Source organism: Archocentrus centrarchus, chromosome 19, assembly GCF_007364275.1.
Source record: "Archocentrus centrarchus isolate MPI-CPG fArcCen1 chromosome 19, fArcCen1, whole genome shotgun sequence".
NCBI classification, from domain to species: Eukaryota; Metazoa; Chordata; class Actinopteri; order Cichliformes; family Cichlidae; genus Archocentrus; species Archocentrus centrarchus.
Window position 1 is genome coordinate 6,640,929 of NC_044364.1, and position 19,324 is coordinate 6,660,252.

Genomic DNA, 19,324 nt, shown 5'->3' on the forward strand with positions numbered 1-19,324 from the left:
AGCCTGTGACCAGAGCTGTGTGAGTCTTCTGTGGCTCTGTGAAGTAAGCATTATGGAGTGTCATAAATCCAAAAAACAAAGCTTGATGTGATCATGTGGGGGTGATTCATTTGAAGGAGCTCTAAATTTTAATATAGGTTTAACGTTGCTAATTGGGCCTTTACCCCTTATGATATCTCAGCCTTTGCTGTTTCGGTTTGCATCCCTTTGCATTATCAGTTTTAAGCTTTAAGCTTAGGTGCTTACATAAACTATTAGTAAAGATGGTTCATTGCTGGTCATTGAATGTGAAAATGTTGGAAAAACATGGCCTCTACAAGAGCTCAACCCAGCTGAACAACTGTAGGATATTTTGGACTGACTTCAGAGAAACAGCTCTCACTGCCACCATCATCAGAATACCAAATGAGTGAACACCTTTAAGAAGAACAGTGTTCAATATGTGCAGTAGTCCACTGACTGTCATTGACTATTTTCCTTACATTTTTTGCATCAGTGCAAATTAACCATCTTGAGCTCCTTAAAAGCTCTCCATGGACCTGTTCCGAAGCTGCTTTAATATCGCAACTATGCATTTCCTTGTTAAATATCAAAACAGCTCATCACATCAGAGCTTTGCAATGACCTTACTTTCAGTAACCAGGCCCATTCTGGAGCAGTCAGTGGAGTCGGTTGTAATGGGACACGAGTAGACGGCACCGGTTTCATTGACATTTCGTAGAGATGGTGCTTTCTCCTTGGGCGCTCCTACGAGAAGCCTAGGCACAAAGAGACAGAAAGGAAGAGACAAAATATAAATATTAGATCATATCAGAATAGTGTTAGACAAAGTTAAGACACTATCAGCAATGGTTCATCTGATAATCTTCCTAGACTCAACAAATAAAGCACAACCTGCAGCATAATACTCAAAATAATTTGAATATGCACAACTTTTACACACAGCATGGGATAGTTTGTATCAATAGAGTGTGTGAATTATCATTAGACCTGAATCTCAGGTGTGACCAAACACACAAACAAAAAAAGCAGAGTTCACATGAAAAGAAAGAGTCAAGCAGACAAACCATGACCCATGACAAGCCTGGGCAACACACACACACACACACACTGGCTTCTTCGTCACTGAGACACTCCCTGCGTCCGCACCTTTTACCACACCACAGGCCTTTGAAGTAGAGAGATTGCTGCAGTCTAAGGCTCTGTGCTGGAACACACAATTTACTATCAGCACAAGATTTATTAGCACCACTTTGTAGGAGAAAGGCAAGAACATGCTAGTTCACAATGTGTGTGTGAGTGCCATACATATGAAATAAAAGCATATAGTGGTTTAGTCAAAGTCTGTTATTCAAGCACATCACTGTTGTCATTTAAGCTTCCTGAAAATTGATTCAGTGCTGAAAGATAAAGATGAAAATGACTGTATAGAGTTTGTTAGCACTTGTTCTTGGTTAGTCATGTCTGATTAAATATTACTCACAAATTTTGTGGTGGTCTTTCACTCTGCACAAACACAATGAGACTGTGTACCAGGCTCTACCACTCCAGTCTTCTTTATGTATACATACTTTTAAATCATGCCCCTATTCACTCTTACAATCTCAGTGTGATCACATCTCAAGAGCCTAAACAAAATCATCCTCTCTGCTGTCTCACCTGATCACGAAGCGACTCAGACATGCAAATTAATCATGTGAGCCAACTTCCGCTGAGTTTGGATCAAATTATTCTATTAAGTTACTTGAATCATGTCCGCCAGACATAAGCCGACAAAAGTCTGACCTCAGATCAGATGCCGTAGCACACATTATAACTAGTTCCTTTACATTTATCAGACATGTTTATAGGTAATAACAAAAAAAGAAACCCCATCATCACCTTCCTTTTATAAATACAGTATAACATCCATAAGATATTTATTAAACACTAGCATTCAAAGCAATGTTTGCATGCATAAAGGTTTTTCTTCTTTATACTACTTGCTGTGCATGAATCAATTATCTTCCCAGTGTGATGACAACCAGGAAGAGACAAGCTGGCCTCTGAGGGCCAGCGGTTTCCAGTGAAAATTTTCAGAGGAGACCTTGGCTGTGATAATTACTCAGTAATATAGACAGTAAATAAGACAGAAGATACCACAGAGGTTTGCAGCAGTAAATGGGACTAACAGATATGCGGAGAGGATTCCCACTGTCAGTGTGGAATCAGTAGTGTCTCTGTGTACATATATATTTGTGTGTGCTCCCACACTACATTATGTCTAATGAGAAGCAGGCATGTAAAACTGTTGTGTTTTGGAGCTACAGCACACAGTGTCCCAAAGCACTAACTCACAAAGCTAGCAGCTCTTGTTGGAAAACCAAGCCACACAAGGCCTTATGGGGGCTTATCCAAAGCATTCATACAGGAGAACAAGGCCAAGCCAGAGACTGAGCAAACTCTGGGTGCTTAAAACACAGTTTGAACTTTGCTCACTGAATAGAAATTATGAGGAAGTAGGGCTCAGAGTCCAGTATTTAATCACACATGCTTCAGGGGATTAGATAATCTTGGCCTGCAAAGTATACTGACTGCAGCAAACTGGAGGAAAAAAAAAAAAAAGGCTGGTTAATTTAAGCTCACAACATACTCTCACCATCTCACTGTCTCAGCGGCGCCATGTGGGTCACCTGTGTTTGTTGTAGAAATTCAACACTGCCGAGTGATACCATCAGGTTAAAAAGCTGACTTAGGTTCATGTACACGTTACATGAAAATTTTAAGAATGGGCCGACAGTTTGGTTAACTGATAAATGTCAGATAAAAGAATCCCACGATCACATCTGACAAATATGAAGCGAAAACCACCTCTCGCTATCAAAAAATTTAACAAGTTATTTAACTGTAATCAATAAATATATTTTAAATATCATAGGTACTGTCAATACTGGGAGACCTGTATATTAGTGAAACCCCTACTGTTGACTCCTTATATATTAGGCAAACATTTTTCATTAAGAGGAACATTTTACAGATTACAAAAAACAAAAGTTCACGACTGACCAACAAGCCTTTTTGAACACAGTGCTCAGTGGATGCTGTTTACAGATGCACCAGTAAAAATTTTGTAGGACTACACAAATATTGGCTTATAAAAATGAACAAGACTAGACACACAACTAAATGAACCTACACTTGTTTTTAAAAATGGAACAAGATGCCATCTTAGCACAGATGTTCAAAGGATTATCTTCATATTCAATAATTTCAATTTTATTTATATAGCTCCAAAGCACAAGAAACAGTCGCCTCAGGGTGCTTTATATTGTAAACACAGAGAGTGAATAGCAGTGTCACCTGAGCCAGCCCTAACTATAAGCTTGATCAAAAAGGAAATTTTTAAGCCCAATCTTAAAAGCAGAGACGGTGTCTGCCTCCTGAATCCACACTGGGAGCTGCTTCCAGAGAGGTGGAGCCTGAAAGCGGAAGGTGCTGCCTCCTATTCTACTTTCAAATGCCCTAGGAACCACAAAAAAGCCAGGCCGAGAGTGAAACGCAAGGAGGTCTTTAAGATAAGATGGGGCTGATTATTCACAACCTTGTATGTGAAGAGAAGGATTTTAAATTAAATTCTGGATTGGAGAAATATGCTCTCTCAGCATTTTGGATCAGCTCAAGGCTTTTCAGGGAGCTTTTAGGACAGCCGGATAATAATGAATTACAATAGTCCAGTTTAGAAGTAATAAATAAATGAACTAGTTTTCCAGCAGCTCTGAGTCAGGATGTTTCTAATTTTAGGAAATATTGCGCAAATGCAAGAAATCAGTCCTACATATTTGTTTATTGAAGGATATCCTGGTCAAAAATAACTCAATTCAACGAACAAGAAAAAATATTTTTAAACTTCGCACAAGTTACAACAACGAATAACACGTGTTTTAGCTACAGTTTGACTAGTATAGGTTTTCTGAGATGATACCAAAATATGCTCATTTAGAAATCCAATATTCTGATATAAACTAATATATACATTTTTTATCTTTCAGACACACAACACATAAGCAGATCTCCCTAAAAAAATGTTATATGTAGTTTATTTATGATAGATAAATTAGCTGGGCTTTAGATTTAGAGTCTCTCAGCAGCTTTGGACCTTTTGCTTTTTCATCTCTCCCTTTCTCCTCCACCTTTTCGTTTTTTTTCTGCCAATACGTTTTGTTGGTCGACTTAAATCCTGCTGGTGGAAAACCAGGGAAATGCATGCCCTCCAGGTTAAGCTGCATGCACGCACTAATATTCATATTTGGCACATGCAAACAGTCTGATTCTGGTCAGTCAACTTAGCCATGTTTGTTATATTATTGCTGGGCATGGCTGATTGTTTGTGGCAGGCCATAATGACCCTCATGCCACTGGGAAATGTCCCAGTGCACCCAACAGTCAGTCATCCACTGTTAACCTGTAATATATGCACACATAAGAGTAGTATTTTTGTTTCTCACTTACTTTTGGCCAGAAAAGAATGAGCCTATTTCCCAAAATGTCAAAGTATCACTTTAAATTAGGCCCTATCATGGATCATGGATGTATGGAGGATAATAGTAACTGAAAGCTTCCATGCCTAAACTATGCAACACAGAACAGCTAGACTAAACACTGTTACTAGCCTGTCCTTCACATTGCTGTTCTCAAGGGAGCAACGTAATGTCAACTTTTCATAACCTAAGGAAGTTGCTGAACCCTTATAAAAATGATGCAAACCCGAGTAACAGTGACAACACATGTCATATTCCATCCTGCTCCAGGTGTAACAATGTGTGCTCTCCTCCTTATCGCCCTCCCTGCTCATCACCTCCTCATAAACAGGCCATCAAAGGCTCAGGCAAGCTGCATTCCACCTCTGAGGACATGTTGAAATTTGCCCCCTTCTGTCTAACAGTCATCCAAAAGGCTGGCTAAACTAAACATTTACTGTTTGCACCCAGCTAAGGCGAGGCTTAGTAAGGTTGCATTCTCGACAACAGGGCTAAAAAAAAAATTCTCGGAAGAAGACAGTTTGATGGACTACTGTATATTTGTCAGTGATGTTAAGTTAAACAAACAGTGGTTCATTTATCTAGTCCCCGTTAATCAGCACCGCCCACCAAAGCCTCCGACTGAAGCAAGAACAGATAAGCGGGAGCCGCGAGGAAAAGGGCAAAATGGGTGATCGTAAACAAACGTCAGAGTCAACATAAATAACTTCTCTCGTACTTGATTAAAATTAATCCATGCTCTCCCATAATCTTACCCCCCACCTGGCTATTCGCTACTATGATAAAACCAGCAACAGTGAAACCAGGAAATCCAACTTAATTAAACCCTTCTGGATGACATTTCCTTTCCAACTCACAGGATTTTGAGAGATTATCAAGAAGAGACAAAGTGTGAGTTGGTCATGTTTACAGTGAAACTGCCGTCTCATTAAGAGTACATGCATCTTCATGTTGATCAAATATGAGCTGTTGTGAAATACAGGATACAGGTGTTTAACGGGAATTAATTTTATTTATTTATTTTTTTCACTCCTACAGGCCATTATCTTCTATGTAAAATGCTGGAAACATTTAAAAGTGGGTGAGTGAGAGAAAGTGACTTAGATGGGAGAAGGAAATATGAGATTTGATGTGACGCTGTGGCCCTTTGGCCAATTAAAAAAATCTACAGGTTTATTATTAAAAATAACTACAGAACCATTTTTTTTTAGCATGAAAGTGCTTGAAAAATCATTATTTACTCCCATCTTTCTATTGGATTGGATTGGATTGGAATGTAACCCCTGCACATCATACTGCATCACTCTAACTGTAACATAAGGTGTGTCACTAAATTACCAAAACGTACAGGTGAAGGACAAATGCACAAAATATTAATCCTAAAAACACTAAAACATCTGCAAACAGACAACAGACACACATGTATAAAAAACCCAGAAAACCAAAACACACACACACACACACACACACACTGGATCCTCTTTTTTTATTTGATAGTATAAAACTGTAGCACTACGGGCAACTCATGGTGATTTCAGGGAAACATTACTACTCATACTGTAAAAACTAATAAATATAGATAATACTAAATGGAGTGACTCAATTTGCAGACTGAATTAAGCCTGATGATGAGATGAGACTAGGACTGAGATCTTTTTATGATCTTCTAAGGATGTAATGACTTCAGTGAAAGATGAGGAGGTGGCTGATATGACAGGATGTGCTACAGTGGAGTCCACTGTTATTGTGCTGATGGCAAGTGGACATGAAGTTTCCTGTGTGTTGTGTGTGTGTGTTTTTTCAATAACTCACACCCAGTACAATCAGCATTGCATGTACTTATTTATTTCATGTATCTGCCTGTGCATCTTCTGCTGCTAATCCATGTCTTGGTAGTCCAAGCAGAAGTCAAAGTAGAGACACCCAGACCTTCCTCTGCACAGCCACCTACTCTACTAAGGAGTTCCCAATTCACTGGAGTGATATAATCTCTCAAGTGTGCCCAGGGTCTGCCCCAGGGCCTCCTGCTGGTAGGACACACCCAAGACACATCTAGCATGTGTCTAGGAGGCATCCTGCCCAGATGTCCAAACCACCTCAACTGGCTCCTTTCGATGTGGAGCAGTAGCAGCTCTGACTCCCTTCTGAATGACTGAGCTCACACCACTCTTCTAAGTGAGAGCTGAGACACCGTTTGGAGAAAGCTCATTTCCACCTCTTGTACCACCGTCTCATTCTTTTGGTCACTACCCACAGGATAGGAATGTAGATCAATCAGTAAATCAGCAACTTCACTTTCACGCTCAACTCTTTCTTCACCACAACAGACCAATACAGTGTCTACATCACTGCTGACGCTATGCCAATCCATCTGTCAGTCTCCATCTGCATTCTCCCATCACTTGTGAACAAGACCCCAAGAGACTTCCACTCGAGGCAGCAACTCCTCCCCAACCCAGAGTGGGCACTCCACCTTTTTCTGACTGAGAACTATGGCTCAAGCTTGGACGTGCTAATTCTCATTCCAGCTGCTTCACAAGCCAAAAGAACCACATCATCTGCAATGAGCAGAGGGGAGATCCAGAGGCCACTAAAGCAGAAACCCTTCACCAATTGGCTGCACCTGAACCAAATTCTGTCCATAAAAGTTATGAACAGGAACGTCACAAAGGGCAGAGTCCACCAGGAACAGGTCTGGCTTACTGCCATTTATATCACTACTAGCGTTATGTAGAGAGGAGACATTTGAGGAGAAGAGAGTTTTTCAATATTTTTGCAAGAAAGACGAAGAATCTGACTGTAAAGTGCAGACTCCACGCAGGCCAGAAATAATTATCTGCTGGGACTAACACACAGCACCTAAAAATTCAGCATGCTAACATGAGGGTAGCAGAGAGGAAACCCAGACCCAGAAGGATGTTAAATGGGAGAATATGCTGACCCCATCCAATCAGTAAAAGACTGATGAAGCTGCAATAACACTGTAGTCTTTATTCTTACCAGCACCCGTTTCCACTGAACTGTGGACACAACATGTTTCTATGAAGTGCTGTTTGGGTCCATTTTCAACTTTGCTATCAGTTTTGTGTTTTAAAAAAAAAACTTTGTGTATATGAGATATAAGAGATCTGTGCCAGTCATGTGCACAGGAAGCATCTCAGGCCATGCTGAACTTACTTTCTTCGGGGAGTAAGTAATGCAATGCCTTAGAAAATTAACAAATGTGTAATACATTACTTTTTTTTTAAAAGTAAATCCAGGATAAATCCAGGTCACTCTACTTTCAGGAAACATAGAAACTGTGTGGTGGTGAGCACACACTTTGTGTTCATATTAATCACAGTGAGCACGCCTAGTTCTTGACACACCTAATGAATATGTGCCTGCATGTACAGAACAAAGGTGATGAGTCATCTCTGGTCAAACAGTGATGTGAAAGAACAGCATGGGTCATGTAGACCCACCTTCACTTTGCATCTCAGGATATTCACATATGCAGGGCAATTTGGATATGTATATTTATTAATGTACTAGCACAAACAATAACAGCTGACTGCAGCAGCCTAAGCCTTAAAACTATTATAATGTGAAATTCTATACTTTAAATATTTGAAGTCTTCCAATGTGGAACAGACTATGTTAAGATTCTCTCTATGAAGACAAGACTATCACGGTTAAATATTGACACAAAATGACAAAATGTGAGGATGCACAGCAAACCACTTTCACACGCAGCAGTGTAAATTTTAGTCTGTTTTTTTTTAACCAAGGTAAATTTCTAATTTACAACAATCTAATAGAGTTAAAAAAAAAAAAAAAAAATCAACTCTGCACTTGTAGTCAGGCACCCACACTATTGTAACAGTATCTCAGCTGGACAAACATCCTGTTTGAAGACCACCATCTGTCTTTGGTAAAACAGTAACAGGAGACCAAACTAATTTAGAGCCAGCTTGACAAATTAAACATGGCAGGTCATCCTCTGATAATAAACCAACTCACTTTTCAGTGGCCAGCAGGTAAACAGGTAAAACCTTGTCTGAAGAGGACAGACACAGTTCGGCTTGTGGTTTGCATGTTGGTCTGCTGTCACTAGATGAATGATGTCAGGTTGATACTGCAGACGGAGTACTGCTGCAAGGTGACCAACACGCACACACTCCACTGACATGGAGAAAGACACACAAATGTATACATGCAAACAGAAATCCACATACAGCTGGACAAAACCTGGACACATGCTGCTCAGTGACATCATACCTCACCAGTGCACACCATGCAGCCAGAACTCACAAGAAACTAGAGATTAGTACCGATATTTCCAGCAATAATATTTCGTCCCACGCTACATGTGATAGAAACATGGACGGACAGTCAGCCACACAGCTGTGACGGAGCTGACAGCAACTCAGGGTAGCATGGATGGTTAGTGCCAAGTTTCTCTCAGATGTTACTCAGCGCATATAAAAGAAGTGCAGGTGTGCATGAAACATCTGTCTTTGCCTGTTGATGCTTGAAATGTTTCAACACCAGATACCAGAGTTTTTTTGGGGTTTTTTTGTCTTTCTCTGTTACATATCAATTTCATATATGTATCGAGCAGGAAAAAAAATGTATGGATGTATGTATCAATAATAAGCATTGGAACTTCCTACATTTTTATCAGCACATTTTACATTTTAAGGTCACACAACAAGTTAGAACATATACTGTACACACTTCCTCAGACACATACCAAGTGCAACCTAATACTGCAGAATCATTTCCCTCTTCAAAGATGAAAAATGGCATGAAGCGGGAAATTTACTAAAGCATATAGTGTTTCTAGCTGCAGGTAGCCCTGAGTAGCCCGGAGGCCTGCTTCTTTTCCATGCTGTTGAGGGCATTTATACAACCAGGGGAGGAAAAAGGGGGATCGCTTACAGTTTTGTTAAGACAGAAACAGTCCTCACTGCAGGTACTTCCAATGAAAGTGCCACCATAACCGATGTCCACTGTGGAGATTAGCAGGAGGCCCAAGGTCCTGCTGGGATCCATTTCAGCATGTTATTAGAAGCAGGCATTAACTCTGCTGCTACACAAAATGCAACTCATGTCATTACCAGCTGATTGGACACAGTGAATAAATGCCTTAAGATTAGGGCCAGTAACCATGGAAAGGGGGTCTCATACAGACAGCAGTGGCTCAGCTTAAAACCATTTTAACCCCATTCTAACCTACTCCAATTTTTTTGTCTCCATTTTTACGGGGACACAGAAAAAAAACTCCTGCCTTGCACCCCTATAATACTTATGTGAGCATATAGTGGACAACACAGGCTTTTTATCTGAAAGTGCTGCATCAAGACATAAAAATAACCCTCTGATATACCTTCTTCGGTGGCAAAGACCACTAGCATTTGTATAAGAGGGAATACTGGATTATAGCCAAACACACAGCCACCTACATCTTTTCCATTACACTTTGCTTCAGCCTGCAGACTTTTTAGCTGATCAATTCAATGAACCACAGTTCTGCTGAACATATGAGAGCTCACAGGCAATTACACAATTCTGTAGTAGTGTACATAAATGAGTGTAAACTCACTGAGATATGGATAAAGCCATGTTTTGCTGAGAAACAGTGTTAACACTGGAAAGTTAATAGACCAAACTCTTTGCAGACATCATTCAAACCTACCGGGGTAGGTGTCGGATATTTAACGGGCCACTTTTTGAATTTAGAGTATTTTTGTTGCCATATCTATTATAAACTAACAAAGTTGGAATTCAGTAATAAATGATGAGCATTCAAGGCTTCACACACACAAACCTGAATTAAGTATGCACTAAAAAGATTTAATTCAGGAAATAAAAAAATGTTTATTTCTATCAAGAGATATGACGAAAGGGTAGCATGTGCATGTTCTCGGTGAACATCAGATGTGAATACAGCTGGCAGACCAGTTTAATTTGCACCTCGCAGCAGAAAGGGGAAGGCCCCATCAAATTAAATCGTTGACTTTCACGGCCTCTGGCTGCTGCAGTCAGACAGGGATGATCCCTGATCCCAGACGCTTCAACTCCGATTAAATATTCATCAATCAAAAGAATGCATGATTTTCTCGGCTCACATGGGTTTAAATCTATAAAATGAAGCGAGCTTTGATCAGAATGAGTCTAAAATTTGTGGTGTGTATGTGTGCTCTTAAATACTCTCTGGATCATCATTCTCACTCCTGTCTTGTCTCAACCTGAAACCTGGCAGGTTTTAATGGTGCAGAGAAGAGTAATACATTCCAAGAATACCACGGGGTCAGGGGACTGGAAGAGCCAATAGGTGGCCAGCTGACTGCCCAGTCCCCCCCCTCCCTGAAACAACACAGAACAAAAAAAGCCTTCTCAGGAAAAAATTCTCTCTGAGACCTTTAATGGGTGATCCAAACAGAGAGCAGGAGTGTGGAGGCAAATAGCTGGTACAAATTGGCCTGAGGTAGCTTTTGGATTATCCAGGTAAAGCCCACCCCCAACAAGAAGCAATGCTGGTCTACTAATTGGACAGGCAACCCTGTCTTGTTCAAAATATATTGTAGAAATTGTTTCAGCTCAGCCAAGATTCAGCGTAATTGGATAATAGCATACATCTTAGAAAATGCAAGACATATGAACCAGTCACGACATGTACAATGTTTAAAGTTGCTGTTCTTTGTGCATCCATGAGTCAGAAATTTGGAGGGTAACACTCTGTCATAATGTTCCTTCTTCAATACAGGTCACACTGACATGAAGCATAATCTTCTTCTTTCAGTTGCTCCCTTTAGGGGTCACCACAGGGGATCATCTATCTCCATCTCACCCTATCCCAGCATCCTCCTCTGTCACACCAACGCTCTGCACATCCTCCTTCACTACATCCATGAACCTCTTCTGAGGTCTTCCTGTTTTCCTCCTGCCTGACAGCTCCATATTCAAATTTCTTTGTCCAATCTATCCACAATCCCTCCTCTGCACATGTCCAAACCATCTCAGCCTTGCCACTTTAACTTTGTCTCTTTAACCGCTCGACCCGAGCTATCCCTGTGATGTACTCATTTCGAATCCAGTTCATCCCCGTCACCCCCAATTAAAATCTTCAACTCTGCCACCTCCAGCTCCTCCTCCTGTCTTTTTGTCAGTGCCACAGTCTCCAAACCATAAATCACAGCAGTTTCACTACCGTCTTGAGAGCTGTAGCATACAACCAACCAAACTGCTGACATCAATGGTATTGTTTTTTTTTCCTTCTCTGGTCTCGTGTTGAGATTTTGTTAGCTCTAGGCTCTTCTCCTTTCCACTTTTACGCTGAGCTATCTAAGGTTTACAGCAAATACACTTGCAAAAAATAAGATTTTCTATTATTTTAAAGTGTGTAAAGTGTGTCCAAAGTTTTGACTGGTACTGTACATGGGAGTGACATTCAGTCCTGAAATTAAAGAAAATCACAAAATTAGAAGGAAAAAAAGAAAAAGGCTTAAGCCTTTCTTCTAGTGGCAGCTTTTCCCTAAAGTTTATCAGACTCATTACCAGAGCTGTGTGGCTGCAGAGTGACTCCCTCAAATGAAGGCACATTGATCACAGATGTTGCTATGTATGCAACAAACTGCAGAAATCTCTATAATACACATCAGTACACCACTTCACAGAGTTTACATAAATTAACTTTACATTAGATAGACTTCACTGATGACAGCACAGAGGAAGTGAGCCCTGATTTGAGCAGTTTTCTTCCTGCTTTACTCTTCAAAGCAGAACAAGGACACTGATAACGGCATGTTATAAACATGCTGTGTGATCGTGGACGTGGAAGGATGAAGGGGCCACTGTAATTGGCTGAGTGAAATCCTATACTGCACAGTAATACAGTTTGAGGAGTGTTCATTAGATATGCCGCGAAGACAGCAAAGATGTGACTTCCTTGAACATCTACAAAGCATTTCCTTCTTTGCAAGTGCTGGTAACTAGTGTGTTAACATGTTGAGTGTTCCAGGCCAGTGAGGATCTTTATTAGGAAACACAAACCCACTTCTGTCTACCTGATAGCGGTTATAATAATGCCTGGTTCCACACAAATTCCAAATATGGTTGTGTGAATGTGCGAATGTTTTTTCATCACATAGGTTTTATTGCTGAATATAATACAGCCACCAGCATTATTATCACTGAAAGTCAAATCACAGTGTACTGAAATGCACATCAGACTAAAAATGTTCTTCCGGTGCCAGGACTGGCATTCAAACTATTACTGCTGCACTGAATCACTTTGAGGCACAGCTCAGTACACTCCACCGCTGTTTCCACCAAAGCTGGCCCAGACAATGAACCCAATGAAACCTAATGTATGCATTCTAAACAATAAGATTCAGTAATTGCTGTAATCACGAAAAAAAAGTGAGATTGTTAGAAGAGGAAATAACGGACAGGAAAACAAAATCTGAAATGAAATTTGCGTAAACAATAGATAAAAAAGCCGTTTTGCTTTCAAAACAGCTCACATCAGGTCTGATTCAGGTTATGAAACCGCTTTCTACACGTTGACTCAGTGCACGACAGAGACTGGGCTGCTTAATCTGCCGCCGGGTACAACTTCCAAAGACTTAAGCTGGGAGCAAAAAAAAAGAAAAGAAAAAGAGTGCAGAGCACCTGTCTTATATCCTGACTGTACTAAAAGTCTCCCTAATGTTTGGTGTAAATAAATGTGCTATGTACAGCAGGTCGTTGGTGAGAGGTAGGAAAGAGAGTGTAAGTGCGCAAACGGAGCACAGAAACATGCGACAGGTGAAAATAACGCAGCTCCGTCTCGTCGTCTCGGGTTTTTGCGCAGTTAAACGTGCACAATATGAGGTGAATAGAAAATGCTGTTTTTTCCATGTCTGATTGGCTGTCTGCATTTTACCCCTAATTTTTAAAGAAAAGAAGAAAAAAAAAAGATGAAGTGAAGCATTTTTCTGAAAAATGCACATCCGACTATACTTACAGGTATTTTCTGGAGCCCACCGTCTGGTTATGCAAAGCTACTGAGAGTCCAAACAAGCTGCCGCTGGTTTTCCCCTCTTTGATCACAGGAAAGCGTTCATCTATATTAAATCCAGTGCAAGTCAGCGTCCCGTGATACACGGCCAAAACAGCGCAGAGGAAAAGTCTTTGAGACATGTTTCAGTTGCTCTTCTCCCTCCTTAGGTGCACTCAGCTTTCGCGAACTCTGCCGCAATGAGCTCCAACAGGTAGGCTGCTGCTTCACAGAGACCTCCCCATTAACAGCCCCCGCAGAGCAAAGTCACTGCCTAGGTGTCCGTGTTTCCTTTTCTCTCCCTCTCTCTGCTGGCCCTGCCCTTCCTCTCAGATCTCCACACCCATTTGAAGCAAGTGCATTTAGCCTACAACAAATACACTCATGCACACTGTGGTTAGAAGTGCGAAAACCTCGTCTCTCACTATTTCCATCTCACGCTCCGCTGCTCCTGTTTTCTACCGCAAAATTAACTGACACAATAAAAAAAGTCATAACCTCTGAAAAAGACTTCTGAACAGTTAAATATATGATCATTTGTGGCTTTTGATTCGGGGGTTGCATTGAAATGGCACCAGTTTATCGCCATACTGAAATGTGTGCTTTGGCTGCTCTGTAATAAACATGTACACAGCAGGCACGTTCTTGTTGACAGTGTTTGCAGTTGTGTACGTTTTGCTTTAAAAGGAAAAGAAACAAAACTTCTCTTTCCTGAGTTTAGTCTGAAATTAATTAAGAATTTAATAGAGCTAAAATGATTTCCATTAGGCTTTATTTTGGTTTTATGGGCATTACAGCTCACTGTAAATTTGCATCAGACATTTCATTCCATATCAGGCACAAGGAATATTGTGATTTATTCTGAAAATTTTGGTCCCTAACTATTCTTTATACTCATCAACCCTGAGAAAATTTAAAAAATAAAAAGTTAATTTCAATTAAATTATCTCTGTTTCAGTAACTTTAGTTTATATTTTGAGTAGAAGCGACTATGAGAGTCAGAAGCTTGAACTCCTGCAAGGTAGTAGATGCATAGCCCAACCTCACACGCGCACTCTTGTGACAGTCACCCTTTCCCTTGCTCTACTCCCTATTGCTCAAACTCCTGGTATCCAATGGGAAGTTTATTAAACCCTTAATCCCCTTAGAGAGTTCATGGAATGGGCCACCTTTCCTTCTCCATCTCAGTTCCTCTCAGTTCTTTTTGCTTGCTTCCTTTCTGTAGCAAGAAACTGTAGCAACATGTGATATTTCATCTCGTTTACTTTATTGGCTGAAACTTGGCCTAGCTGACCTTCTCTAATTGATGAAGTAAGCTGCCACTCTCCCCCGTCATCCTTTAGGAGATCCTCTCTCCCAAAAGTACTCTCTCCTTCATCCCCAGTGAAATAATGCCCCTCGGGGGGGGGGGGGGGGCATTATTTACTGCAGACACTTTATCTGCTCTTTTATAAAAGAGTGTCCGGGTATTTAGTACAGGATGTTATAGTTCTTGCATACTCTTCATGAATCCTCATCCTCACTGTTTGGGTATACACAACAAAAAGTGTGTTGCAAAACAAAGAGCACAGTGAAATAAGCAGGTTAAGGTGCATTCCACTGTTTTTAGTGTAGCATGAAGTCTGCCCCCAGATCTTTGTTGGAGGTCACGCATCTGACACATATACCATGCAGTCAGTTGTAGTATTGCTACATTTAGTACTCCCGTACTACACAGTTGGAATATAATACACTTTCAGTGTCAGACTGTGCTTTGTGTTTGCATTTTTGCGCTATCTTGCAAATTAATGTTTTTTATTACACAGGTGAGTGCACAAAACACCAGTGTCTATAGTGTCAACATCCTGTTGTGACCTTATCAAGGCATGCATTTGGCACAGTGCTGACGTTAAACAGATACACACATACTTCACTGCTCCAACTCAGGAGAAGACAAATGTCCCGAGTGGAACTTAAAACAACCAAAGAACAAGAGACGAGCAATTTGAGCTCGCCTTTAGTTTTGCTCTATGTCACAGATTCCATAGGTTTTGTAAAAGGGCTGCAAAACATCTGATCCTTAACTCCTTTAGGTCTTAGACCTGACCTTTTATCATCTGAGAAGTGTCCCTCTGGGAAGCTGGCAGATAATGACAAACTCTGTCCCTATGTAATGGCAATGAATGATGCTATAAACTGTGAAACTGCACAGACAGCCAGCTTCAAATCACTTTAACGACCGTGTCTCTATTCATAGTGATTAATGGGCGTTTAAAAAAATATAAAAAGTGTATCTAAATATGTTTTGGAGCAAAAAGTGAGTTCACTTTAAGTCCTTACCCACAGCAGAAAAAAAAGAAAGAAAAAGAGTTCCAGCCTTTAAATGTCTATTCCCCTGACCCAACTGTAAGCCAACACCAGTCTCTGCAAACCACAGAGAAAAAGACCCCAAAACAGTTGCTGCCCCCAGAGTCCCTACTCTGGAACCATTAACCCACAAGACACACATGGAATGTAATTTGCAATTTATCTCCCAGTTTCCTGTTTTTTCCCTTACCAAATCCACCACCATCCCCTCCCCCAACACCATAGTGCTTGACCCACCCAAAAAACTGAATTCACCAATTTCCCTATCTCTCATTACTGCATCAGAATTTCCATTTCATTCATCTGGTTAGGACTGCATACTTATAGCATCTTTATGCTCAGCCTTCCTGCTGCATTGTGATTTGTCACATATACCAAACTGCTTCACAGAGCTCTATGAAGGCCTCCTTTTAAACAGTGCTGAGGGCTGATGGGATGGGGTGGATGCTATGTGGCATTCCTGATGTGAATGTGTGATAATAGAAATGGACTTGCCATTGAAGAGGGCAGTGAAGAGAACAGAGAGAATGCGAGTGTATCATTATCCTCCATAATAGTCCCATTATAATTAATCTTTCTGACAGGACTTTGTACTGCACTCTACTGCTGTGTAAGCATGAAATTACACAGATTTTTTTTTTTTTTAGCGTAACTAGATGGCATCCTCATCTTGAATTTCTATGAATATTAATCCACATTAGCTGGACTGGAGAACATAACGTACAGAGCAGGACATTGGTTAAATATGAAACACAGCACGCTCTCGCACCGAGCCCTCGCTGCACGGTGACGGCCGAGATGCCTGTTGCCATGGAGCTGGGAGTTGCTATGAAGCCAGTATGTTCCGAGTTGTGGTAATGTCTGTGGAGGACACTGTGGTCTGTTTAAACTCCAGCCAGGACTCTTGCTGGGCTCAAATGACCTTTCACAGCACAGAACATAATCTACTCAGAAACCTTTTTTTTTATGGTATTAATGCACACAGATAATATGTGGCTGCATAACAGTTTGGACACAACAACTTCTACACTGTTACTTGTTCCTTGGTGTTTTTGCAAAATATAAATTTAAATTTTGTCCAACCAGGGGAAGCCAAAAGACAGTGAACTCATTTTTTTTTTTTTTTCGTGGTGCAACTTGAGCTGTCTGGCCCCAAAGTAATTTAATTTTAGAACAAAATATGAATAAAACATGAGAATAATCTAATAATATGTCATTTTGTCTCATAAGTCTGCATATTCTAGCCAACTCTCATCCCTTTGTTTTGACAGAAAAAGGTTGCAGCCAGTATTGCACCATTACAGGGGAGTCCATAAAGAGGTCACGGTCACATTATCCATTATACCTCCCACCAAATGTTCACAGCAGCAAGAAACAACCAACAGTGGCTGAGCTACCAGTCAGACTTTGGTATGAAGGGAAGGATGATTCACTGTAAAAAGAAAAAAATAGCATCTCAGTCAACAGTATCAAGACATTTTATCAGCTGAAAACTAATTATTCCACAGCTCTTCAGTTTGAGATTGTGCTTGATGTAACAAAGGCTGGAACATTATGGTGAGCTTTTCATCTCCCTTGTTTCTGAAGTTTGTAAAGTCCGCATTTGGGAGTCGGAGCATGGAGTTCGAAATTTTCCATGCATATGTGTGGTATGTGCATGTGTGTATGTGTGGGTGGAGATATTTGAGTGTATGTATGTCAGAATTCACGTGTGTGCTTTGTAAGTGTTTGGTATGTATATGTGTATGTATGTGTGTGTGTGTGTGTGTGTGTGTGTGTGTGTGTATGTATGTGTGTGTGTGTGTGTGTGTGTGTGACAGGAAGGAAATGCAGCAGGGGTTTGGGACCCACACAGATCCCCACTTCGTGCTGGAATATAGGAATGTATAGCCCGAAGAGAAAGGCGTGGCCCCGAACACTCTCCCCACTGTCCAGAAGCACCTGTTTTTCAGCTTAGCTCTCAGATAGAGAGTTGGGAGACAGCGGGACATAATGACTGCATGACAGCTGCTTCAATTCCACAATTCATAAACTCATTCTTAACAACAACAACAACAACAACAACAAAAATACTTTGCCTGTGCAAAAGTAAGCAGCTCTGGGTGAACTTGAAAGATGCTTTATCCTTTAACAAATTCCCCTGTTGTATGAGCTCAATGAGCTGTGAGCTGTACAAAAGCCACACTGGAAAAATTGAGCTTCAATGTAACTCCCAGCAAGAAGGCACCTGTAAGAAGCTATCTGACCTGGACCAATCACTCTAATGTCAGAAAGTAATAACAACTCACAGTATCAGGTTGTTTTTGAAATGCTGGAGATGATAAGAATGGAATATAAAACCTGCGAGAAATGCACTTAACGCTGAGCAGTTTGTCATCCTCCTCCCATCATCTCTAAAGCAGTGAGACAAATTACTAATAGGGAAAATAAAAAGAACAAATATTAATAATAAATCCCTTTTCCAAATCCTTTCTCCACTTTCTGGAAACATTACATTAACAGTAATAGGAACGTAAGCTAATGAGTCACCAAGGGGCAAAAAAAAAAGAAAAAAAGAAATGAAAACACAGACACCCTCTCGACAGTGTTTAATCATTAAAATGGAGTCACTGAATGCAGCATTCCTTTCTCTGCTCGTAGAGAAACTTTTGTTTGAAAGAACAATTCTGTGCAGAGGAGTCACACGTAGGCTACATAAAGAAAGGCCCGAGGGGAGGCCGGGTTTGATCTGGCTCTATGCCCAGAGGGCCGATAACCTTGGGCATGAGCTCTCAGTCTGAAAGATAGAGAAGGAATACCCACAAGAAAACTGTCTGAAACTATACAGTTATTATTCACGCAGAGCAACAGATTCTTCTTTATGACAGTTAGCTCTTTAAGGGAGCGGCAGATTAAAGGGGTTCTTTCTCAGGGGAATGATACCAGCTTGACCTTTAGTCAGAAATTTGTCATAACAGATTTCCTCTCTGACCGCAGCAGTTATTTGGATTAGTTTTTCAAAAAGCTCAGAAGAATATTTCACCTTAGTCAAGACTTCGCCGACCCCCCCCCCCCCCCCCTCCTCCTCCCATGGGACACATTAACTCAGAACTTGACACTTAACAACCTTGTGAAGCCCACACCCTCACTTGCCTGCAATGTTTACTAAAGGAGCAGCTATCTGTCTGTGGGACCTAAACAAGCCCCTCTTTGACAGGGCGCTGCATTATGTTTATGGGTACGCGGGGCAACACTGGAGATGATCACTGGAGATCAAGTATCATGAAAAGATAGAGAATTGGCTTACAGTTGTCTCTAAAAGTAGCATCGACAACCCCCTAATATATATTTCCATCTACATTCACCCAATCCAGTTGTTAACAGCCTCAATATTCTTCACCCTGGATAATAGGTAGATATATAGGGAATAAATCTGATGCATGTTGCTGTGAGCAGG

At 40.8% G+C, this 19,324-nt stretch overlaps 1 protein-coding gene across 1 annotated transcript in view; it reads right to left on the reverse strand.

Annotated features, from left to right (window-relative positions):
- Positions 1 to 13,803, reverse strand: part of itga3b (integrin, alpha 3b) — a 34,032-nt gene extending 20,229 nt beyond the window's left edge. The window contains exons 1-2 of the mRNA XM_030754422.1: positions 13,510 to 13,803; positions 631 to 758 (exon numbers count right to left, since the gene is read on the reverse strand). Coding sequence (XP_030610282.1) covers positions 631 to 758; positions 13,510 to 13,685 — 304 coding nt within the window. The 5' untranslated portion in view covers positions 13,686 to 13,803. The remainder of the gene's footprint in view (positions 1 to 630; positions 759 to 13,509) is intronic.
- Between the last annotated feature and the right edge of the window lie 5,521 nt (positions 13,804 to 19,324).